Below are 25,128 nucleotides of genomic sequence, written 5' to 3'. Positions count from 1 at the left end.
ACATGCCATTTGGCCTCTACTGAATCCCGAGGACTTTTGAATCTAATTCTTTAAAATTATATATTTCTCATCAACTGAGTCTTTCTTTGCTGATAGGAACAATACTGTCTTATGATGGGTTTATTTCCTTATGCGTTCTCCAATGGTTTTGTTCTTCAGTTGTGTTTTTTGTTTATATGTGCCTAATAAAACTTTGGAAGGAAGGAAGGAAGGAAGGAAGGAAGGAAGGAAGGAAGGAAGGAAGGAAGGAAGAAAGGAAGAAAGGAAGAAAGGAAGAAAGAAAGAAAGAAAGAAAGAAAGAAAGAAAGAAAGAAAGAAAGAAAGAAAGAAAGAAAGAAAGAAAGAAAGAAAGAAAGAAAGAAAGAAAGAAAGAAAGAAAGAAAGAAATGAAAGAAAGAAAGAAAGGCACTGAATTTAATATGATAATCAAAATGCAGAAACCCTATCTGTTAGGCCAAATTTATAAATATCTGCTCAGACCATTTACGCACTGAAGGTTTCATGCCAGGTTGCAGGCTGGAGTTTAAGTCATGGCAGGTTGCCCCACTTCTTCCTGCACCCACCTGGGGGAGCATTTGGCCCGGCACACCTCATCCGCCCCTGATTTGTGTTCCTACATGAGAGCTGGGGCAGTGAAGTTCCCAGTGCATAAACAGTCAAAATGGAAACAGAAAGGGGGCAAATAAAAAGCTGTATGATTAAGTGGAAACAGAATTTCACCCAAAATATAAAGTTAGAAAAAGGGGAACAATTCTGGGGTGAGGGAATATTAAGTTAACAAAATGTCTATCGTTAAGGGAGGGCTGGTTCAAAATATTTATAGATGGCACCTCACTCCTGAAGCACTAGGGAAAATATCCCCAAAAGCTGATAATAGATGTTGGAGATTTCAAAAGACAATAGGGTCATATGTGTGGTGAAGGGTGTGAAAGTATTCAAAAATTCTGGGCAAAGATACATGGGTTGATGCAAAAAAAATCATGAAATATGTATTTCCAATGAAGAGTCGCCTGAGAAGTTCTTGCAATGTTGGAAATGTTTATTAGATTATCAAGTTATATAATGAATATCACCAAAAATCAGTATACCATGTATTAAAGAAAAGACTGTAAATGAAAAATATGTACCCTCCCCACCTCCACTCCCTTTACTCAATGCTTCTTCCCCTTATTCCTATAAAATAAAATAAAACATCATTTTTAAAAAATGCCAAAAAGAATATGCCCTGCCTCTGACTCCAGATGGTTTTGATTCTACACTGTCCCAGGTCATATCTGTTCATTCACTGCCTGTGGGCACTTCCCACTCCCCACCTCAAGTAACCACAGCAGAACTATTCCCTGATCTGAATGTCAGTCTAATCTGACCTCAAATAAATTAGGGGGAAGAAAGGCCATAGAAGATACATAGAGGAATAAGTGAGGGATGGCAGTGTTTTTTGGGGGTGAAGAGGCTCCATTTATACCCCTCCTTCAACTTTGTAGGACCCGTAGCTGCCTTCTTCAATTTAGACTCCCAACTCTGTATGGTAGGGGAGGCTGAAGGAAAGGATGGATGAGAATTGGGGGGGGGGCATATGCCCCCTCCTCCTGAGCCAGGAGCCTGTCATCTGGGTCATGTGGGGCCAGTTATTTGACTTGGACCACCTCTTAAAGTTGTTGTTACTGAGGATAAGGGGGAGAAATTCCAGGATGCCTCCTCGAAATTTTCAGAGGCAGGATGAGGAAGAGAAGAAGCAAAGAACAAGAGATAGATTGTAGCTGTGCTCAGCTGCTGAGGCTAGGCATATTGGGGGGGGGGGTGCTCAACAACTACCTTGTAAGATACACCCCCTATATTGTATCCCTTGAAAAAATCTAGTCTTATCATTAAATACATTTAGAAGAAGAAGAAGAGTTGGTTCTTATATGCCGCTTTTCTTTACCCGAAGGAGTCTCAAAGCGGCTTATAATCACCTTCCCCTTCCTCTCCCCACAAAAGTCACCCTGTGAGGTGGGTGAGGCTGAGAGAGCCCTGACATTACTGCTCAGTCAGAACAGCTTTATCAGGGCTGTGGCGAGCCCAAGGTCACCCAGCTGGCTGCATGTGGGGGAGCACAGATTCAAACCCAGCTCGCCAGATTAGACGTCTGCACTCCTAACCACTACACCAAGCTGGCTCTCTTACTGGGATTCCCCAGTAAATCGATTTCTTTCACTCTTAAGAATCAATTGCTTTTATTTGTATTTCGAGTAAGAAATAATATTGTTATTTAGGTTTGCCCATGTCATTTATAAAGTTTATATCTCCTGTACCTGATGTTACATTTTATGGCAAACCAGGGCTGGTTCTGCACTTACTTTTAATTTTTCCATTATCAATGCTGCAGAATTCAGATCAATCTGAACCCAGGTCTTTCTCCTTCCTTATTCCCAAATTAAAACATACTGTGTTCTACAATTAATTGTGTGGCTGCTCTCTCCTTCCCACTTGATTTGGGAAGCTAAGAAGGGAGAGGGGAGCAGCAGTCATGAAGCTCCTGCCAGCACTGAAGGAGCATAAGGCTGGAGATGGATTTATTTCTTGCTATTTGCCTCCTCTACAGCCAAAGCAAGCAGGGGGAGGGACTGGAGCATGAGGTTGCTTGTTTATTTTTCTTTTCCTGAAACAGCTTGGGGGGAGAATGAGGGGGGAAGACCATTCCGAAAGGCGAATCTCAGCACATAGAAGTGTGGGCTTGAAACACAGTCACTTTAGAAATGAGAGCAAAAATAAGTCTTGCGAGGGAATGGCAATTGGGAACCATTCTTTGAACTGACAGCCTGACCAATCAGTGACAGACTACGTCACTACATCAGCATTGGAGGCATAGAGGATGGGGAGGAACTTAATCTGGCAAAACACAGAACATCTACACACAATACTGGGGCTTTCAAAGCGGTTTTCTCTAATGTAGCAACTTATATCCACTCCTGGATATTGTGGGGAGAAAGTAGTATCAATGCAGATCAATCATAGACGTTGCAGAGGGAAAATTTAAAGCTCTAAATATCAAAATGGTAATTGAATAACACATAGATGACTTTTTAAAATTCGGAGTCACCAGGGATAAAAAGCCCAGTGCTGATTCAGCCCTGGCCCAGTCTGACAAAGTGAGACTGGAGATCCAGCCCTCATAATAAATGAGGGAAATACTCTGGCTTAAGAGAATACAGCAGTCATACCCACCCCCCTCCTGGAGAGAAAACCCTGCAGACAGACAAAGGATTCATTTGGTCTTGTTCTGCACAGAACTTCCCGACACCCAAGGCTTGCTCATTGCATGAGTTGAGCATGTTTTAATGCTTCCGGCATGACACCAGAGGCAGAGCAGAGAGAGAGAACTTTAAATCAAACAAACACCCCCACCAGTTCCATCAGTTCAAAGAGCAGAAGCCAGAAATGTCCAGATCCGATTTTAAAACATAGGACAGAAGGCGCAAATCTTCCACGGAAGACTCGTCCAGCCGAGTTCAGCTATTTCCAAACCATCAATGCCGAAAACAGGGAGAGAGCCACCATTCCTAGAAGCCTCCCTGGCGCTGGCAGGCTACCTGCTCGGTTGCATAAGGAAGTTCTGCAACATTCAACAAAGCCATCCGGCCTGATCAACAGGTCAGAAACCACTTGGTTACTGCACAGTGTCTCCGTGCCGCATCCCTTCTGGATAGTCACACTTCGGTTGCCTGGAAAAGATAAAACGTCACCAGCCGTGTGCAGGTCAAGGGCAAGCATATCTCTCACACAACAGCTCAAAAGCTGTAGCACTTCTTGCACAGCCGCTCTAGAGGGCACTATGAATCAACTATTGAGTAATTTCCATCCTGAGGAGAATGACTTTATGAAATGCAGTGGTCCCCAACCCGCGGGCCGCGGCCCGGTGGCGGGCCGCAAAGGCCATGGCGCCGGGCCGCGGCTCCCTCTCCCCGCCCCCCCCCGCAGTAAAAAACTTCCCAGGCCGCAAGCTTGCAGCCCGGGAAGCTTCTTACTGCAGGGGGGAGAGGGAATCAGGGCCGCACCCCACGCATCGCACATGCGCAGCCGGGCCACGCATGCGCACATGCGCCATGCGTGGGCGAAATCGCATGTGCGCAGCACTTTCATGCATGGGCGAAAGTGCTGCGTGTGCGCTGTTTCAGCCGTGCATGGCACATGCGCCATGCACAGGCAGGCAGTTGCCCTGCCGGTCCCCAGCCTCAAAAAGTTTGGGGACCACTGGTGAAATGGACAGAATTCCAAGCTCACCATGGGAAACCTGCTCAAAGATGACTGAGAGGACAACGCTCTTGTCTCTTAAATAAGAGCTGATTTCATGGAAATGTCATAGTCTCACTGTACACATTGGTCAGACCCCACTTGGACTACCATGTGCAGTTCAGGAGGCCTCACTTGGAAAAGGATGTGGACAAAATGGAGAGGGTACTGAGCAGAGCAATGAGGATCACCAGAGGCCTGGGGACCAAACCCTGTGAGGAAAGACTGCGGGACCTGGGAATGTTCAGCCTCGCAGGGGTAGTCAACCTGCGGTCCTCCAGATGTTCATGGTCTACAATTCCTATGAGCCCCTGCCAGCAAATGCTGGCAGGGGCTCATGGGAATTGTAGTCCATGGATATCTGGAGGACCACAAGTTGACTACCCCTGAACGGGAGGGTTGAGAGGGGACATGATGCTCTCTTTAAGCATTTAAAAGATTGTCCCCATGTGATAGTATCCCAAACATAAAGACTGACTGGAAACAGTAAAACCCAGTCATAACTCATACAGAAGCACAACAGGCAACCTCTTCTGTGGATGGCTACCTTGAAAACTTTTAGATACCAAATGTATTTCATGCAGCCCCATTGACAGTTATCTGCATTACACATTGTAATATATTTGCATTGAAACTCAGATACTTTGGCCACCTCATGAGTAGGAAGGACTCCCTGGAGAAGAGCCTAATGCTGGAAGCGGTTGAGGGAAAAAGCAGAAGGGGACGACAGAGAATGAGGTGGCTGGATGGAGACACTGAAGCAGTCGGTGCGAGCTTAAATGGACTCTAGGGAATGGTAGAGGACAGGAAGGCCTGGAGGATCATTGTCCAGGGGGTCGGACACAACTTCACAATGGGTTGGACACAATGGGTTGGACACAACTTCACATCTAACAACAACAACAAACATATTTGCATATAGCTTATTTGATCATCAGTGATGACTCTCTGGATTGAAACACGTTTGATCTACAGTCATAACATGTGCAACCATTGAAAAATCCGCCTGGCCCATCAGTCAGAGCTTTCTCATCCGTAACCCCAACCTGGTGGAACGAGCTCCCCAATGAGATCAAAGCCCTATAGGAATTCAGACAGTTCCGTGGAACCTGCAGGATAAGACCTGCAATGAGGTCCCCCATAATCAACCCAATCGCCAGGAAACTTTAACACCAAAGCTCAGCATGTCCCTACTCATGTCTCATATGCTGTTTGTTGTTATATGCTATTCATAAGTTATCTATGACTTTTTTTAAAATTTATTTATTTCAAATGGTTGCATAAGTTTAATGTATTTTCTTATTCTCTCTGTTCTATGTACATCGTTCCAAGATGTCACAGTGAGGGGCAGTATATAAGCTGAAGGAATAAACAAAAAGATTGTCACACAGGAGGGCAGGGAGCAGTTCCTTTTGGCAGCAGAGGATAGGACTCGCAGTACCGGGTTTAAATTATGTGTCAAACAGTATTGGCTAGATATCAGGAAATAGTTCACAGTCAGAGTAATATAGAAGTGGAATCGACTGCCTAAGGAAGTGGTGAGCTCCCGCTCACTGGCTGTCTTCAAGCAATAGCCGGATAAATGCTTATCACGGGTGTTTGAGGCTGATCCTGCAATGAGCAGGGGGCAGGACTCGGTGGTCTGTATGGGCCCTTCCAACTCTATGGTTCTATGACAATCTCATTCTCAACCGGAAACTAAACGTGAGTTTCAAGGAAGCCAAATGAGCTCTGGAAGATCCTTCTCCTCCAATCATTATTATTATTATTATTATCATTATCATTATTATTATTATTATTATTTAATTTTTAGACCGCCCTTCTCCAAATAGGTCTCAGGGCGGTTTACAACATCTTTCATGTATGACTTAAATCAGGGTTGTTCATGATCTTCTTGGGTATTTACTTGGGGGATGTCTTGGAGGGGTGGTTTTTCTTGTTGCCTGTATGATCTGGCCAGTTAGGGATCCCACAACCTCTGAAATGATATCCTGGGGGCCCACACTAAATGAATTTGCAGTAGTGGTGGAAAGTGTCATGAAGTCACAGTTGCCTTGTGGTGACCCATAGGGCAGGGCTTCTCAGGGTTTCTTGATGGCCCTGGAAGGGTTTCCGGAATCAGTGGGAGTTAATTGTTTTTTTATAATTTAAAAATATGTTAAATATTTATTTGGCATTATGACTATATATGATCATGTTGACCTACCCCCCTCTCCCAAATAGCCGATAACAGGCCTGGAGGGTGCAGGAAGGGGAGGGCTATGCTTCCCAACCCAATTCTGCACAATTGTGTTGCTTCTGGGGTTTCTCAAAACCTGAAGAATATTTCAGGGGCTTCTCAATGGTAAAAAAGTTGAGAAAGGAAGCCATAGGGTTTTCAAGGTCAGAGACGTTTAGAGGTGATTTGCCATGGCCGGACTCTGAGTCACAACCCTGGAACTCCTTGGAGGTCTGACCCTGCTTATCTTCTGAGATCTGATGCAATCAGGCTCACCTGGGCTATCCAGGGCCCATTCTGCACACGCTAGATAATGTGCTTTCAATGCACTTTCAAAGTGGATTATCCTATTCTGCACAGGAAAATCCAGCAGCAAAATCACACTGAAAGTGCATTATCCGGTGTGTGCAAAATGGGCTCAGGTCAAGTGATCAAGTTTGTACATGTGATAACATCCCAAACACAGAGGCTGACTGGAAACAGTAAAACCCAGTCGTAACTCATACAGAAGCACAACAGGCAACCTCCTCTGTGGATGGCTACCTTGAAAACTTTTAGATACGAAATGTATTTCATGCAGCCCCATTGACAGTTATCTGAAGAACCTGTTCCTGCATACACTACGGTCGTTTAGTAGTTGTGTGGAAAGTGAATTTCAAAATTCTGCCCTTTCATGCAACACTTTGCAGGGAAGAGCCCTGGATTTCACTCACCTCACCAAGCAACCTCTCTGGCTGTTTCAGATTTCTCCCCCTACCCCTTACCTTGGTCCATGAAATGCACACATCGATCCATGGCCCCCGTACAGTTCAAGAGCTCCAATTTGTTACGGGCACACTGCCCGAGCCCTGTTTCCCGGCAAGTATAGCACTGCAATCCATTTGGTTCTCCCGCAGAGATGTCTGTGGAGGGAAAAGATGGAGACTATGCAGGAGTCCTGAGGTTGGAGCAGAGACTGAAGTTCCTAATGGAAAGAGCTGGGGGTGGAGAGCAGAGGCTGTGGAAAGTAGGCAAGACCATCAGGGGTAGGACAACCTGCAAACATCTGAAGGACAACTTGTTGATCTGGGGAAGTCAGCACAGATTTGTCTCCAACAAGTCCTGCCAGACCAACCTGGTTTCCTTCTCTGACCGTGTGCCAGGCTTATTAGATCATAGAAACTCAGTTGATGTTCTTCACCAGGATTTTAGTGAGGCTTTGAACAAGGTTCCCTTTGATGTTCTGATGGGTAAACTGGAGGACAACAGGCTGGGTTTTCAGATAATAAGGTGGATCGGGAAGTGGTTAGAAAACTGCACCAAAGAGTAGTTGTCAATGGTATTTCATCAGATTGGAGGGAGGTGAGCAATGGAGTGCCATGGTACTGGATCTGGTCCTGGATCCAGTACTTTTCAACATTTTTGACAATGATCTCAATGTGGGGGTGGAGGGACTACTCATTAAATTTGCAAATGACATCTAATTGGGCGGAGAATCGAATGCCCCAGAAGACAGAAGTAGAATTCGATGAGATCTGAACACACTGGAAAAGTGGGCCAATGAGAAGAAGATGCAATTTAATATGAAGTGCAGAGATCTACATCTGGGTCACAAAAATGAGAATGATGCATATTGGATGGAAGATACAATTCTGGGTAGAAATGTGTGTGAATGAGATCTTGGGTCACTTGTGACAGTAAAGAAGGCAAATACAGTCTTGGGTGATCTTAACAGAAGCATTACATTAAAATTGCAAGATGTCATAGCCCTGCTGTATACCGCATTGGTGAGACCAGGGGTAGTCAACCTGTGGTTGGCGGGGGCTCATGGGAATTGTAGTCCGTGAACATCTGGAGGACCACAGGTTGACTACCCCTGGGTTAGACCACTCCTGGAGTACTGTGTGTGGTTCTGGAGGCCTCACTTCAAAAAGAATGTGGACAAAATTGAGTGGGTTCAGAAGAGAGCAATGAACCAGTGTAATATCAAATGGGACATTAGAGGGAAAGGAACACATATAGGATGGAGTCCAGGAGGACAGACTGAAGAAACATGAACTTACAACCAAGGAAAATGAGATTATGGAAAAGCCCAAATAGTATGGACAGGTTCGGTAGGCACACCATTATTATCAGCAAAGAAACACCATTATTATCAGCATTACCTTGGAAAGTCCTGTTATTGCAGTTTGATCCCTGGCAAACTTTTTGATCAATGTAAGCCAAATTGTTCCCAATCTGGTACACCACCTGCGTGTTCTTAATGGAATCGGATCCGCATCCTTTGATGATGGGTTCTGATTCTTCACCTGAAAAGAGGAAACAGTTCAATGGTCACACTCAGGCCGATGGTCCTATATACAGAAGGTGTGTCTAAACTGCGGCTCTCCAGATATCCATGGACTACAATTCCCATGACCCCTTGCCAGCCTATGCTGGCATGGGCTCATGGGAATTGTAGTCCATGGATATCTGGAGAGCCACAGTTTGGACACTCCCGACACAGCATAGGCCATACACCGAATATCATGTAAGGGGTCCCCAAGGTGCTGCCCATGGGCACCATGCTGCCCACCAATACCTTTCCTGGTCCCTGTGATGTCCTTCTTAGAAAATCTTTTGTCTACCTGTCAGATCCCTGCCAGGTGTAACCTCATCAGATTCGAGGAAGAAGCAGTATGTAGAGTTCGGCCAGGGCCAGAGCAACAGGAACCATCAGCAGACTCAGGTTGAGTATCCCAGCTCAGAACCTGAACCAGGTACAAGTACTCAGCCTCTGGTGACCAGAACACCCGCTGATTCTCCGCTCTCATCTCAAGAGCCCAGATAACAAAGGTGTGTCAAGCAATGTCTCATATTACTCAACAGACGCTGGTCAGCAAGATTGGAAGCCAAGCGCAGGCTTGGCCTCCCTGAGTACTTGCAGAGCTCTGACTGACTAATTAGGCAGGTGTTTGGGATTAGCTGAGCATCAAGCTTAAAATGAGAGTAGAAGCAATTGCTAGCCCTGCGCTCCCTGTTCCTGCTTCCTTGCTTTGATTAAATTCTCTGTGCTTCAGATTTTCAACTATTGACCTGAGTTGATTCTGCATTTACTTTGTTTTTTTTCCATTCCAGTCAATCCTGCTGAATTCAGATTGATTTGAACCCAGGTCTTCCTCCTCCCCCCCCCCCCGCCCACCGAATTGAAACAGAGTGTTCTGCACTTGATTGGGAAAGCTCAGAACCAGGAGGGGAGCCAAGCATAGCAGGAGGCTCTTTCTTTCTTTTCCTGAATGGGGAGGGGATTGGAGACAGCAGCCTCACAGAGGAGGAGGGGGAAATATATCCAAGAGGCAAATCTCTGCTGAGAGAAGTGTGGACTTCTGGAGTGCAGTCACTCTAAAACAGGGCAAAAATAAGTCTTGGGGGGGAAGCCTTGAAACTGGGAACCAGGAAGTCTTTGAATTGATGCCCAGCCAATCAGGGACAGACTGCTTCTCTACGTCAGTGTTTCATGAAGTTAATTCAGCAAAATGCAGAAGATCTACACTTATAATGGGAGCTTGAAAAGCCAGTTTTTCAAACCTAGCAACTTATATCCACTTCTTGATATAGCGCAGGGGGAGGGATTAGAGTCACCGGGAATCAATCATGGATGTTTCAGAGGGAAAATTTTAAGTGCCCAAAATCAAAATGGAAATCAAATACAGTGCCAAGGGGATGGGTTTATTCAGGCTGGGAGAGGATAAAGAGCAAAGTGCAGACTCGACCCTGAACTACGGACCCTCTGATGCCCTCGTCTGCTTCGGCTGCTTGCGTGAGAGATTTTTTCGGCTCTGACTTTCAGCTTGTGTTTGCAGACTTTGCACATTATACTCCCTTGGGGCTATCTGTCTGGCAACACAGATTGGCTGTGCAGATTTTTAAAAACATTGTTTCAATAGCAGCTGCAATTACAGCCCAGTGGCCTTCACTGTGGTAATTTGGAGAAGCTATTTTGTGGTTGGTTCCAGCTCCCGTGGCAGCTATTTTGTGGCTTTACCCACAATACTGTGCCAGAATCCCAAATGCCCTCTTCCAAAAGATGCGCCATTTCACTTCGAACTGTGTTACTTTATTCAATACACTAGAAATTAAGCCCGCTGTGCTGTAAATACAGCGGGTGCAAGCTGCCGTACTGTGAGGTTTGGAGTGGCTCTCGGAGTGGGTGCGGGGGCCGCGGCAGCAGAGGATGTCCGTGGGGTGGTGGCTGGTCCCCGGGAGCATGCTCGCAGCGGCGAGGCTGCTCCCAGGGCTGAGAGAAGAGAGTCGGATCCCCCCACCCGGAAGGCTTGAGAAGCTTTTGCTCGGCCTGCAGAGCAGCCCGCGGCGAGCCTGCTCCGCAGGCCGAGAGAAGGGCGGGGGATCCTCCCCCACCCAGAAGGCTTCAGAAGCCTGCTCCCAGGGGCGGGAGAAGGGCAGCGCCCCCCCCCCCACGCAGAAGGCTTAGGAAGCCTTCTGTTGGTCGACGGCACCCCCCCCCCAGCAGCAAGGGACGCGGGGTGGGAAAGGAGCAGGGACGCCACGTCTTTGACGCGGCGTCCCTGCTCCTTTGCCTAGGTGGAGAAGAGGGCACGGTGGAGGACTTACCGTGCAGGCTGCCTGTTCAGTCTGTGTGGCAAGTCCCTGCTTGGCCCTGGATGGACACTCGGAGTGCCCAATCAGGAGCCGCTTCGTGGCTCCTGATTGGGCCCTCCGAGTTTTTATCTGGACAGGGCCTGCCCTAACTCCTCCCAAGGTGGCCTTACCCTTTTATTTAATCCACTCCACAGGAGCGGTTAAAGATACCAGCCTCAGAGCAATTCTTGGAGAGGTTTAGCACTGTAATTCTAGAGTTCTTAATTCATTGTCTCTTAGAATCTAAAGTGGAGACCGAGCCAAAGTTTTGCAGTTTGGATTTTCATGTTAATGTCTGCATTTTGGGACAAGGGAGCACGAAAAGAGGAAACTACAGAGGCAAATCTGTCATAATCTTTGTTATAAATCATAAGTGAAAGGATATTTAAATTTTTGCAGTGTTGTAGGATGTCTAATGAAATTTTATGTATTTGAATCCAGGTAATATTTATAATTTCTCTTCTTACTTGGTTGCCTGAAAAAGGTTGATCAGAAGGGAAACCAAGCTACTAGTGAACTAATCTATATAAGCACAAGAATCCCCAGTTGTGATATGGGTGATACTTACCCAGGTTATAAAAAGTGCTATGGTGAGCAGTGCCTAGGCTGTGGCTGCCTGTGCTTCTTTGACCAGCACCTACTGGCTAGTACCTGTGGCATCATTTGTGATGATTGGCACCTCCCTGCTTCCCCACAGCTGTGTGTGGACTGCTGAGTCATCTCAATCGATAATATCCACGTCTGCCATACCTGGGAGGAAATGCTGAGATATTTGCACACATCTGTCCAGTTTCCCAAGGCATGGCTCTGTGGGAGCATTCAGGCCACATTCAGCAGGGCTCCCGATACAGCTCTGACATTCCACACCATTTGCTGACCCTTCACTGCTGGCTACAGAGAAACATGGAGGAAGGGACAGAGGAGAGAAATCAGAGAGAGTTACCTGAGACAATAGACACTCATTCCAAACCCTTAGCCAATACTTGCACAGGTGTTTGCCTATATCTATTTATTTGGGAAGCTACATCCTTGGACTCTTGGCAAGGGGCAAAGTCACCTCTGTGTTAACATGGGGCAATATGGTGCAGTAGCTATACTAGGATCTGAAGAGTGGGGTTCACATCCCCACAGATTTTTTGCATACTGTACCCAAGCTCTCCATTTCAGTTTTGAGTATTGTGGATTGGGCCTACGCAGATCCATGGGCATATGAAATATGGCATATTTTGAAGATTTACGCGTGTTACAGTTTAAGAATATTTATCACTTCTTAATTCCCAGAAGTAGTTTGCCCCTGTAGCACGTGCTATGAGCCAACACGGCTACCCATTTGAATCCTTACATACCATGGTATTTCACAGGCAAGCACAGATCTGTGGAACAGCAGTGCATCCTCCGGAACAAGAGACCGTTATACCCTCCAGGATAACGACGGCAGTAGTCGGAGCTCCCGCAGCCCTGTTTCACCGTGTCTGCAATCACTAAAAAGAGAAGGCCGAGTGGGGCACGGAAGGTGATTGGCTGGCCACCGGACAGGCAGGCTGGTTGGAGGAGGAGGCACTCAGGGACGGGGCAGCTGCCCTGAGTGGGTGTTAAGTGCTGAGTGGCACTTAAGCCATGAGACACGCTCCTCCTCCAAGGCCTTACCAGAAATATTAAGTGGAACAGATATTGTTGAGAGCTTCACATTTTATGATGCTTATGCCAGCAAGCAGGTCACGTTGTAATACATTGTATTACACATTGTAATATATTTGCGTTGAAACTCAAAGACTTTGGCCACCTCGTGAGAAGGAAGGACTCCCTGGAGAAGAGCCTAATGCTGGGAGCGATTGAGGGCAGAAGAAGAAGGGGACGACAGAGAACGAGGTGGCTGGATGGAGACACTGAAGCAGTCGGTGTGAACTTAAATGGACTCTGGGGAATGGTAGAGGACAGGAAGGCCTGGAGGATAATTGTCCATACGGTCGCGATGGGTTGGACACAACTTCACATCTAACAACAACAACAAACATATTTGCATATAGCTTATTTGATCATCAATGATGACTCTCTGGATTGAAACACGTTTGATCTAGTCATAACATGTGCAACCATTGAGAAATCCGCCCAGCCCATCAGTCAGAGCTTTCTCATCCGTAGCCCCAACCGGGTGGAACGAGCTCCCCAATGAGATCAAAGCCCTATAGGAATTCAGACAGTTCCGTGGAACCTGCAGGATAAGACCTGCAATGAGGTCCCCCATAATCAACCCAATCGCCTGGAAACTTTAACACCAAAGCTCAGCATGTCCCTACTCATCTCTCATATGCTGTTTGTTGTTATATGCTATTCATAAGTTATCTATGACTGTTTTTTTTTACTTTCTTTCAAATGGTTGCATAAGTTTAATGTATTTTCTTATGTCACAGTGAGTGGCAGAATATAAGCTGAAGGAATAAACAAAATGAAATAAACCATTGAGACTGTATGGGCAGTATTGCCCAGACAATGTCTTCTGTTTTAATGTTGTTCTTAAAACTCTTAATGTGCACTTAATAATAATCATTTGTATTTTAATTGCAACATACACAGGCTTCTCAGCCTTTGGCTGCCTGACTTGTTTTCTCAGGCTGGGTTGGTTATTGAAGGCACGAACAGAAGAAAACAAACCGACTCCACAAGTGTGAAGACACATGAGGGCAGTTGTGCAGAAGAACCATGCCGAACCCTATTCTAATGCTTGGGGATTGACTCCCAAGAACATCTGGAGTACGTTGAACATGCAGAAAAGGCCAATAATCGCTTTGCTTGATAAAAGCCCAGCACCCAGCTGTTTCCAGCACCCAGCTGCCAGAACACAGAAGAACATGATGGCCACCCTGATTTGTTGATGTGGAACATCTACTGGCGTGGTCCCACCAAAGGAAGTCTACGGACATGACGTCCATAGCCCCACTCTCAGGAACTGCCAGTAGATGGGCAGCGGCACCAGAGCACTGAGTCACATTCAATCCTTTGGCGTCACCGCAGCCAGTCTTCCAAGGCTGCTCCTGCCTCTGGAGAGCAGGGGCAGGGCCAGCCCAACAATACACAGCGCTGTGTCGCACTGGGCTGGCCCCACCCCCACTATGACTCCAAGGCTGCTCCTGCCCTCTGGAGAGCGGAGCCAGCCTCGGGAGACGGGCAGGGGCAGGGGCAGGGGCAGGGGCAGGGGCAGGGGCAGGGGCAGGGGCAGGGGCAGGGGCAGCCCAACAATATACAGCACTGTGTCACACTGGGATGGCCCCAACCCCGCAATGACGCCAAGGCTACTCCTACCCTCCGGAGAGCGGGACCAGCCTCGGGAGACCGGCAGGGGAAGGGGAAGGGGAAGGGGAAGGGGCAGGGGCAGGGGCAGTGGCAGTGTGACCCGCCACCAGGTAAGGAGAGGGGGTGGGGGGAGGGAAGGGAAAGGACAGGAGACAAGGATTCTCACCCTTTATGTCGATGTTCCACATAAGAGGCGAGAATCCTTGTCGGTAGATTTTTTAGTTCTGATCTGGTGTTCTGCCTGTTGCCCCTTTTCTCTCAGGGTATGATCCTGCGCCATCTTTTACCAGAGCGTCATAAAGGGGAACTGGATCCACATTGCCATGACCCACCCATTCCACTGAAAAACCCATTACTTACATCCAACGAACCACTTGATCTCAAAGAAGCAGGAATCTTGCGATGGTTTGCAAACCTCCACTTCGGTATCTGAGCAGTTTCCCCGCTGGTTTAGGCATTTGTGGCATTTCAGGCTGTCAGCTGGAGAAAGAGACCGTGATGGTTACCAGCTTTCTGCTCCAAGTGACCTTATATTGCAGTGTCGTAAAGTACTATGTTAGCAAGGAGGTTTCTGGCAGTAACGGACTAAGCTGCCAAGTCAAGCAGAAATATCCCTTTCTGTCATTGGCTGAGGAGCTCTGATATCGCAGCAAGGCAAGGAGAGGGAAAAGCATGGGAAAAGAAGGGTTGAAGAGGTATATGTCCCAGTCAGGAGTCCCCAGCATGGTGCCCGTGGGTGCCATGGCAACCTGCAGCACCTCTCCTGGTGCCCACATGTCAGAAAGAGAGCTGAGCTTTTGCCCAGGAACACTTCTGATTGTCCACTGTGGATTTGATTGGCTGGGCTGATTATTTTTAAACATTGCTCTGCAGCTGCTGACATCACTGCACCTTTGTGTGAGCTGCACTGTGTGACCAATGGTGAACTGCAGCGGCCATTTTGTGGCGGGCACTGGGCCTCCAGCTGCCATTTTGTAGCTATCCACATCACTCTGTGTCAGAGTTTCAAAGGGGTCCAGTGGCTAAAAAATGTAGGGGACTCCCAGTTTAGGGAGAATGAGCTCATGGGTCATCAGATACGTGTGGTCTGAAAGACGGGCACCAAGTTCAAGGTGTCCCCGAGATAGTCCTTTGTAACAACAACCCCCCAACCCGCCGTAAGCAGAGTTACGTCCTCTGAAACCAAGGATTGAGAAGTGTGTTATTCTGTTTAGGATGGCACTGTACTTCCACTAAACCCCACCCCAGTCTGTCCAACTAAGTGTGCGATCCTAAATCTCATCTCCAAAGACCATATGATAGATAGAGCCTTATGCGATAGAGTTACCAGTTCCCGGGGGGGCGGGAAATCTTGGAGATTTAACGGAGTGGTACATGGGAAAGGGGACCTTTTGGAGAGGGGAAGGATCATCATGGCATCTAATGCCGTAGAGTCCACCTTCCAAAGCAGCCCATTTTCTCCAGGGCGACTGATCTGTGTCACCTGGAGATCAGTTGTAATCTTGGGAGACTTCCAGCCCTTACCTAGAAACTGGCAACCTACTGTGTTAGCATATCCGAATGGTGTGTTAACTTTGGGCGGGGTCTTGGGTTAGAGCTACTCATTTAGCTGTGTTTTGTGTTCCATTAAACCAGACCGACCGGAAATAAATGTTACTGGGAGGCCTATCAGATGTTTTATGACACCAACAAAAGGTTTACGGTGCAAACCTTTATGGACAATATCCTGGTTGGGTCATAACCTTGACTGAGTAACAGCTTCCCATAAGCCCCACCCACACAAGCCCCACTGAGATAAGAAGGGTTTCACATAGGGTGGCCAACTCTCGGCTGAAGAATACCTGAGGATTTGGGGGTGGAACCTGGGGAGGTCAGGGCTTAGGAAGTAAAGGACCTCATCAGGGCATAGGGCCAGAGAGTCCACCCTACAAAGCAGCCACTTTCTCCAGGGAAGCCAACCTCTATTGGCTGAAGATCAGTTGTAATTCTGAGGGGATTTCCGCACCGTTTAAAAATAGTGAAATGCTTACTTTTCATTGTCGTTATATTCCAGCCCCCACATATGGTGTCACCAACATGTAGCGTCTGGCCAGTAAATGGCTGGCTACATCCTCCATTTTAAAGTGCTAGTTGGTGAATCCCAAAAAGTGGATTCACCAACCTATGTAGTGCAGGAGAGCAACCAGCAGCCCACTAGCCAAAGAAAGGTATGGAGGTGAAGAAGCTCTATCTCCACCTCCAATGTCCCACACTCACACCCACCTCCCTCTCCCTTCTCCCAGGGATGGGAGGTTTTGGTTTTTTTAAGCAAACTGCCTGGAGCAACAAATAAGCATACAGGCATGCAGGCCAAGACATTTTTCCTCCAACGTTGTAGCACAAAGCATCCCTCTCTAAGCTTCCCCATCCCCAAATAAGGTATGAGATTCATTTTTAAAAGAAGCAAGACTCATGATTCCATAAGGGGTGACAATAAAGAAGCACTATTCATCTATGATTAGACGCATAGGCGTTTTAATGGATCAGTGCTGAATTAAAAAAATAAATTAGCGAGCATCGCAGGCCCTTTAAAGCATGGAGAAAGAGGATTGGCTGCCTGGCCTGACTGATAGGCAAAAGAGAGTTGTGTATAAATCGCATTGCTCTTTTCCGCCATTTCCAGCAGCACTTGCGGAGGGAGAGAAGCACAAAATTGTGGCAGAAAAGAGCAAACAGCAAAAAGGTGAGGAGGGGCCGGGAGGCACAAATATATTTAGCATTACGCCATTCAGCTGGCATAACACTATTTTTAATGATGTGCGGAAATGCCCTGAGAGTTCACTAGGTGCCACCTGGAGGTTGGCAACCCCAACTTCATGGGAGATGTTCCAAGGAGAACACCCCCCCCCCAAAAAAAAACCCACAAGTATATCCACAGCTTACCCAGGACAAGCCAGACTGTCAGGAGTGGAAGAGATGCCCAAATCTTCATAATAGCTTCGATACACAACCGGCAGCAGATAAGGGTGGGCTTGCTTCAAAGATGAGGACGTCCCAGGGAGCTGAACCCAGAAACAAAAATGCACATTTGGATCCCTTTAGGACAGGATATGTATGATGTAAAACTTGGGACAATTCCTATTTTTAATATCTCAGGTACCCAACTTGCCTGCTAATTCTCTCCCCTTAAAAAACCCTAGAATTTGTCAAGTTCCCATTTCCAACTCAGCCAACCTTCGCAAATTATTAACATTCAGCCAGCACCTGTCCATTTAAATTAATCAACAAATGACTAAAAAGAAGACCTGTTCTTGGTCTCCTGCTTTTTGTTACCCAAAGAAGTCTCAAAGCAGCCAACAATCTCCTGTTCTTCCTCTCCCCTATAAGAAGAAGAAGAGTTGGTTCTTATATGCCGCTTTTCTCTCCCCGAAGAAGGTTCAAAGCGGCTTACAGTCACTTTCCCTTTCCTCTCCCCGCAACAGACACCCTGTGAGGTGGGTGAGGCTGAGAGAGCCCTGATATTACTGCTCAGTCAGAACAGTTTTATCAGCACCGTGGCAAGCCCAAGGCCACCCAGCTGGCTGCATTTGGGGGAGTACAGAATGGAACCCAGCATGCCAGATTAGAAGTCCACACTCCTAACCACTACACCAAACTGGATCTCAAGGTAGGCGAGGCTGAGAGAGTTCTGAGAGAACTGTGCCAAGGTCACCCAGCTGGCTGCATGTGGAGGAGTGGGGACTCAAACCTGGTTCTCTGGATTAGAGTCTGCCGATCTTCACCCCTACCCCAAGCTGGCTTGGTTCCCCGCCACGACTTACCAGGTAGGATTGGTTCTGCCGAAAGACAAGCAACTCTTCAAGGCAAAATTCCCAGGGGGCGGCGGGAATGCCAGAGGTAGCAACTTGTTTAACTCCTTAACCAAACACAAGGCAAATTATTTGCAGAGATCCCTCTCAGAGGCGGATTCTTGCTGCCTTCTCTCCTCAGATCATGGCTCTTCCTTTTGTCCCCTGGTTCTGTCGCAACTTCTGCATTTCTTCACGTTTTTGGAGGGCCAGGGGTTGGTGCAGTTCTTCCTTCTGGCTTCCTTTTCGCTTCTTTCGTGCCCAAGTTCAAAAAGCCTCCTTTGCCTCACCTGCACTCCTCAAACATTCAGCATTTATGGATCCCAACCAGGACCAGCTGTGCTTTTAGAGGCTGGTTCGCGTGAATGGCTGCAACCTCAGACAGCCAGGCCGAGCAGTGAGTGCAGAAGAAACCTTGTGAAATCCTTCTCTTATAACTGGGCACTGTAATTAACTAGTGAAGAATACATTGTCCTAAGATCCCATTCCCCCCACCCCACCTTCAAGTGGGATTAAAGTTTTTTTTTAAGTGGGAAGCGTGCCACAGTCACATACATAGCATAACAGCTCCCCTTCTGGAAATCTTGACCCAGCTTGCTCGCATCTGGACTTGACCCAGCTTGCTCGCATCTGGAGCTGACAACAAACCCTTCCCAAACCCCCTACCAGATCAGAATCCAGGGTGTTATACCAAGATCCCTCCCGGCCAGGAACTATGAACTGCATAGATCCCTTCATTCCAGGGATCTATGCAGCCGGAGACCTATCCTATATCAAACCACTGAATTATGACTGTGTGCAAATCACATACAACTCCTGATGAGACAGCTAAATTCCCATGGGAAAACCGTCACACCCTAGTAGCGAGTTCTTTCTCTGGATCTCTAGATGACAGAATAAAAGCCTGGTGTTCACCAGACAAGAGGGGAGGGGCTCTGGCGTTTCTGCATACTGCAAACATTTAGCAACATTGGTCCTTGTGCGGAAAGACCCTCAGCATCTCCAGTTTTAAAAGATCAGGTAGGAAGCAATGCAAAAGAGCTCTGTCCGAGACTCCGGAGAGCTGGTTTGAACAAACAATCCTAACCTTGTTGGACCACTGGTCTGATTCAGCCTTTGTGTATGTGTGTTTGTCCTTTTAAGAATGTTGTCCTCCACTCCACTTGGGTATATCCTTTCACGTCATAAGGCATCAGCTTGGCATGCAGAAGGTCCCAAGTTCAATCCCCAGCGTCTCCAGTTAAAAAGATGCTGGAGACACTTGGGATCACCTTCACCAGAGAAACAACAGCCAGTAACTTAATAAAGCCCTTAATCTGTAGGATAAACTCATCTCCTGTTTCATTACTATCCCCACAATCTCTGAAATGCAATTTATTACAACACTCAAAACAACGGAATCCCCAGGACGCAACAGGGATATTGATTTCTTATCTCACCACATATGTTAACTTTGAGTCCAATGGCACCTTTAAGGCCAACAAAGTTTTATTCAAGGTGTGTGCCTTTGTGTGCTTGCACACTTCCTCAGACAATGGAACTGGAATAATAAGAGTACAGATATAAGAGAAAAAATTAGGAGTAAACAGCATCACAACAAATTTGCAGCATAATAATGAAGATTGGATAGTTCCTTACTAAAATAACAAAATCAATTATTTGGATTCAATAGTTGTTCACAAACACATAGGGGGCATAAAACGTTAAGGATAGTTATTAATGGCAGATGTTTTCCCAGTTGCAGAAAGAAGTAATTGGGACTTGTTGCTAGTCTCATCTGTCTCCACCAAAGCATGGAAGCATCCCTACAAGTGAGAAGTCCTGCTGTTTGTTTTCCTGCCTAAAGACCAGAGTTAGATTCTAAATTACATTACATACATACTTATATCACATTTGTCCCAAATGAAGTAAAGAGGGGATTGTAAGGAATATAGATACAAAAACTGAATAAGGTTAGCATATGTAGTGAGATAAGAAACCAATATCCTTGTTGAGTCCTGGGGATTCCATTGTTTTATGTGTTGTAATAACTTGCTTTTCTGCAATCTCCCTTTCTGGTCTGTTCTTTAAGTTTCTTTGCTATAAAACAGCTACTTTGAGATCCTGATTGAATATCCTGGGCCTCTTCTGCATGATGGATAAGCTGATGAAAATTCACTAAATATACCGTTGTTTTTCTGATCTCTGCACAGAAGAGTTAATTTATTCTGCAAAACTCTTTTGCTCTGCATGGTGAACTGCCTCTTCGGTGCTTTAAGCGTCTTTTAAGCGTTGTTTCTGAAAGATGCTTTTCACCGATTCATTTCTCTCCTGCCTGCCTGTGACGAACTATTAGCCATGCAGAGAAATTCTTTAGTTATGCAGATTAGTGACTGCATTAGAGAACAAAGCAGAGTTGGCAAAACTACAGGGGGCAGGGCTATGAATTGTTTCATGCAGAGAGCATTGCAGTGTAGTTTTTCAACAGACTATATTCAATGCAGAACAATGATTGTAATATAATAAGGCGGTCTAAACTGGTTGTTTTTTAAACTGTTTTATTTGGCTCCATGCAGAATATCTCCTGTAAGGGACAAAAGCTTACACATTGAATAAAACTTTGTTGGTCTGAAAGGTGCCTTTGGACTCAAATTTTGTTCTATTACTTCGGACTAACACAGCTACCCACCTGAATCTATACATATGCTAACCTCATTCAACTCTTATATCTACATTCCTTACAATCCCTCTTCAGTTTATTTCATTTGAGACAATGGGACTGCAATGTAATGTAATTTAGAATCTAACTCTCTTGTAACGAACCTGGTACGGCTTGTCACTGGTGGGGATGCTTTTAATTGCTTCTTTTCACAAGAGGAAAAGCGTCTGCCATTAATCACTAACCTTAACATTTTTATTCCCCCCATGTTTTTGTGAACAACAACTGAACCTAAATAACTGATTTGTTATTCTAGAAAAGAATTATCTGATCTTCATTATCATGCTACAGATTTGTTGAGCATCGACATGAGGCTGTTTACTAATTTACTACTAATTTACTCTAGCCTTATAGCTGTACTCTTATGATTCCTGCTCCATTGTCTGAGGAAGTGTGCATGCACACGAAAGCTCACACCTTGAATAAAACTTTGTTGGTCTTACAGCTGCCATTGGACTCAAATTTCAGTTTCCCACTCATTGGCAGAAAAGGCATCAGTTTCTAGGGTATAAAAGAGATTTCCTTGCTCCCAGGCATTTTGTGTAAATTTTCTCCTGGAAACTTCTTCCAATACAGAAATGAGACTACGTATGTTCTTTGGGACAGGCAAAGAGGCTCTTAAGTTCTTCTGCTTCCTTTGCCCTACTTTGCTTCCCCATTCTCTTTCCCCCACCCCCACCTTTTGGTTCCACAGCTCCTACCCTGCTCTGCAACAGAGGAGAGTCTGCCCAGATCTTTGTGAATCCAAACAAAGGACTTCTCCATAACAAGTATCTTTATTAACAAAGACAGGGTTACACTGCAGGTGAGAATGATGGAAGGGAGGGATGTATCCTTACAGATTGGTGACTGGATCACTTTCTTGGCCAGCAGTTTTTCAGGAACTCACATTTCTGTTTCCCCTTTTGACCTGCTACAAACAGGTTACAACATCTGCATTTCTGCACTCCCAGCAACGTCCCCCCTTCCTGCCCCCGTCAAGTAAAATGCAAGACACTGCCTTCTAGTGGCACTCTAAAGCAGGAGTAGTCAAACTGCGGCCCTCCAGATGTCCATGGACTGCAATTCCCATGAGCGAATGCTGGCAGGGGCTCATGGGAATTGTAGTCCATGGACATCTGGAGGTCCACAGTTTGACTACCCCTGTTCTAAAGCATGGCAAGCAGAAGCACATGAGAGTTTAAGAAGGTCAATATGTAGAACTGCTAGATTTGAGTTCAGTAGCACTTTTTAAAGAAAAAGTTTTCTAGGATTATAGAGTTTGAAGGGGACATACAGGCCATCTAGTCCAGTCCTCTGCTAAGTGCAGGATCGGCTTAAAGCAGGATTACCCTAAAGACAAAGGGAGCTTTGATCTTCAAAGCTTTTTCTGACGCACATGAGATTACACTCTGAGTACAGAACTTAATGATAGCGAAGAGTGGTGACTTTAGGGACATAACGTAGGAATTGGTCTCCAAAAAGGATAAAATTTACACATTACAGATCCCACTCAACCATTCAGCTACACATTATAGAGAGTTCTATATAGGTATATTTCTATATAGAGTGTATTATCATAATCTTGACCACTGAGGAAGACCCGGAAGGGTCGAAACGCGTTTGGTCCTTGGTTCTATGTGCTGTTAGTTCGGTATAGTTTTTAAGAAGTTTTTATTCTGTTTTTAATTGTGCACCATAATAAATAATTAACAAGTTTTACATTATTTTTATTGTTCAGCTCAACTTTTGAGTTCCTACCTGTTAAGGTTGGGTTTTGTTCCTTTTTTGGTTTACCACTAGGACAGGGGTAGTCAAACTGCGGCCTTCCAGATGTCCATGGACTACAATTCCCAGGAGCCCCCTGCCAGCGAATGCATTGAAATTAGGAGTAATATGCTGGCAGGGGGCTCCTGGGAATTGTAGTCCATGGACATCTGGAGGGCCGCAGTTTGACTACCCCTGCACTAGGAGGAGGAGTCATGCGGGACTTTTCCATTCAGGCAAAGATTAATTGCCACAAGGGCGGGGTTTTCAAAAATCATGTTCTCCTCTTCTTTGTACCTTAGCTAGCCTGAAGCAGTGATTTGGAAGAGACAGGTTATGGGCCAAAATCAGAACAGAATCACCAGGGCCTAGTCTGCACACAAGAGATAATGCACTTTCAGTGCACTTTAGAAGTAGATTTTCCAGTTCTGCACAGGAAAATCCAGCCGCGAAAGCACATTGAAAGTGCATTATCTATTGTATGCAGACTAGGCCCAGCACTGAGTACTGGTGAGTACAGCTGCAGAAATATGGGGGGAGTGGATGGTTGATTATAGAGCCTGACACTCTCTTCTTCACAGTCTTGGGCAGAGAGATTTCCCCAGCCCAGCTACCTGAAATCATCAAAACAGAGATACAAGGGCATTCATATGGAACTGAGCTGGGCCACTGACCCAATGCCTGATCCAGATGTGTTAGGGTGACACTGGAGTGGCATTCTCTGCACCCTCATGGCCGCAGCAGTCCTCCGCATAAGTGAAAAAAACAGTAAGATGGAGTCTACAGGAAGCCCCCTTCTTCCCTACCCAAAATAAATAGCAGGCAGAACACTGCAGAAGGGAGGGAATTGGGGAAGAGGAAGGAGGCACAGAATAAGAGAAATCTAGGGGCACCCTGGAGGACAAAGCATTAGCCTACCTGAAGGCTGCTTCTTTTCAGTGGGGCGAAGTCCTTCCTCTGGTCAGGTCACGCCTTCAGCTGCTTTAGGCAGGGCAATGCAGATTTATATGCCTTTCTGGGATTGTTATAGGCTGTCCCCATCAGGCATAGAATAGCCAAGTTCCATACTGAGTAAACAGAACTTTACGTCATAAAGTTTTTAATAATTTTTTTTAATAACCAGAATGGCTAACAACAGTTTCAACTTCAAACATCATATAGCTCTAAAATAAACCTTTCCAAAGCAGTCAAGGTGGGTGAGTATGTTTGAGGACCGTTCCACTAAAGAAGCCAATGTTTCATTCACCTTGAGTGGAGGAAGTCCTCCAAGACTGATTATGTTACCCGGTTAAATCAGGATGGGAATCTTTTTTTTTTTACAGTATTCATCCCAACACCTGTAGCAATAGTCATCTATCAAAGGCTACCACTTCCTCCTGAGAACCAATTTTATAATGCTTTACAAAGCTTGTAAGGGAATACCACATAGCAATTCTACAGATTTCCTCAATAAAGACTCTAGTGTTAAATGCAGCTGACGTGACTGAAGATCTGGTAGAGGGGCTGTAATAGCTTTGGGCTGTCCTAAACCTTGGGACACGTATGTTTGCTTGATACATAATTTGATCCAACTTCCAAAAGTAGATTTTGAAGCTTTGCTTCCCATATTTCGTAGAATCATCTTTAATCTTTAAACTGCTCCCGAGGAGCGGTATAAATAAAAGAGTAAGGGCTAAAGGGGAGGAGAAAGGGGCGGGCCAAGTCTGTGATAAAAACTCGGAGAGGCCAAGTGGCCAATAGGGAGCCGTGCACAAGCGCATCTCCCCATTGGCTACTTGGCCCGTCCTCAGCTGAGCGCTCTGGCGAGTCAGCCATTCGCCAAGTCGGCCGTCCTCACCTCTGCGCTGCCACAAAGGTAAGTTGCCCTGGGGGAACAGGCCTTGCTGGTGGAAAAGGAGCAGAGTCGGCGCATCAAAGACGCGGCGGCCCTGCTCCTTTCCCGCCAGCCACCCAGGAACCTTGGGCAGGGGAGGGGATGGCCACAAAGGGCTGCGAGCAACAGGAAAGGAGTGGGGCCGCCACGTATTCAACCCGGTGGCCCCACTTCTTTCCCGCTGCCAACCGAAGGACTGACGCCAAGGACGACGGGTGGCTGCCAAGGTCCGCATGCTGGCAATGGAGCAGCGGCGCCACGTCAAAGACGCGGTAGCCCCACTCCTTTCCCACCACCGACTGGGGGGCCTTGCCCTGCGAGGGTTGGCTGCCACAAAACAAGCAGGCCCACTGCCTCCGCGCCCACCTTGGCCGGGGAGGCAGGGGCCACCTGCGCGCCCGGCGGCGGCCCTGGCCTTCTCCTGGGCCATGCTGCCGCCACCTGTGAGTGCGGGGTGCTGCCAAGCCTTCTCCGTGGACCTGGAAAAGCCCATTTTTTATAAATAGGCTTTTCTACTAGTAGAATCTCTTGTGGCGCAGAGTGGTAAGGCAGCCGTCTGAAAGCTTTGCCCATAAGGCTGGGAGTT

General features: G+C 46.5%; 1 protein-coding gene across 3 annotated transcripts; it reads right to left on the bottom strand.

The window, feature by feature from the left end:
- Positions 1-1,029: 1,029 nt before the first annotated feature.
- Positions 1,030-23,650, bottom strand: LOC143837209 (urokinase plasminogen activator surface receptor-like). Of its 3 annotated transcripts, XM_077336802.1 has the most exons (9): positions 23,588-23,650; positions 21,763-21,833; positions 17,321-17,439; positions 14,759-14,878; positions 12,454-12,588; positions 11,858-11,998; positions 8,635-8,778; positions 7,255-7,392; positions 1,030-3,704 (listed from the first exon to the last, which is right to left on the bottom strand). In XM_077336802.1, the coding sequence occupies exons 3-9, from the start codon at positions 17,367-17,369 to the stop codon at positions 3,496-3,498; spliced, it is 936 nt and encodes a 311-aa protein (XP_077192917.1). In that variant the 5' UTR covers positions 17,370-17,439; positions 21,763-21,833; positions 23,588-23,650; the 3' UTR covers positions 1,030-3,495. The 3 variants fall into 3 exon arrangements, with proteins under 3 accessions (XP_077192917.1, XP_077192916.1, XP_077192918.1); XM_077336801.1 differs by lacking the exons at positions 21,763-21,833; positions 23,588-23,650 and adding an exon at positions 18,199-18,581; XM_077336803.1 differs by lacking the exons at positions 21,763-21,833; positions 23,588-23,650 and adding an exon at positions 17,711-18,185.
- Between the last annotated feature and the right edge of the window lie 1,478 nt (positions 23,651-25,128).

The sequence above is a fragment of the Paroedura picta genome, chromosome 5 (genome assembly GCF_049243985.1).
Source record: "Paroedura picta isolate Pp20150507F chromosome 5, Ppicta_v3.0, whole genome shotgun sequence".
Classification (NCBI taxonomy): Eukaryota; Metazoa; Chordata; class Lepidosauria; order Squamata; family Gekkonidae; genus Paroedura; species Paroedura picta.
Note: the sequence above shows the minus strand (reverse complement) of the source record. Positions and strands in the feature narration are given on the sequence as shown.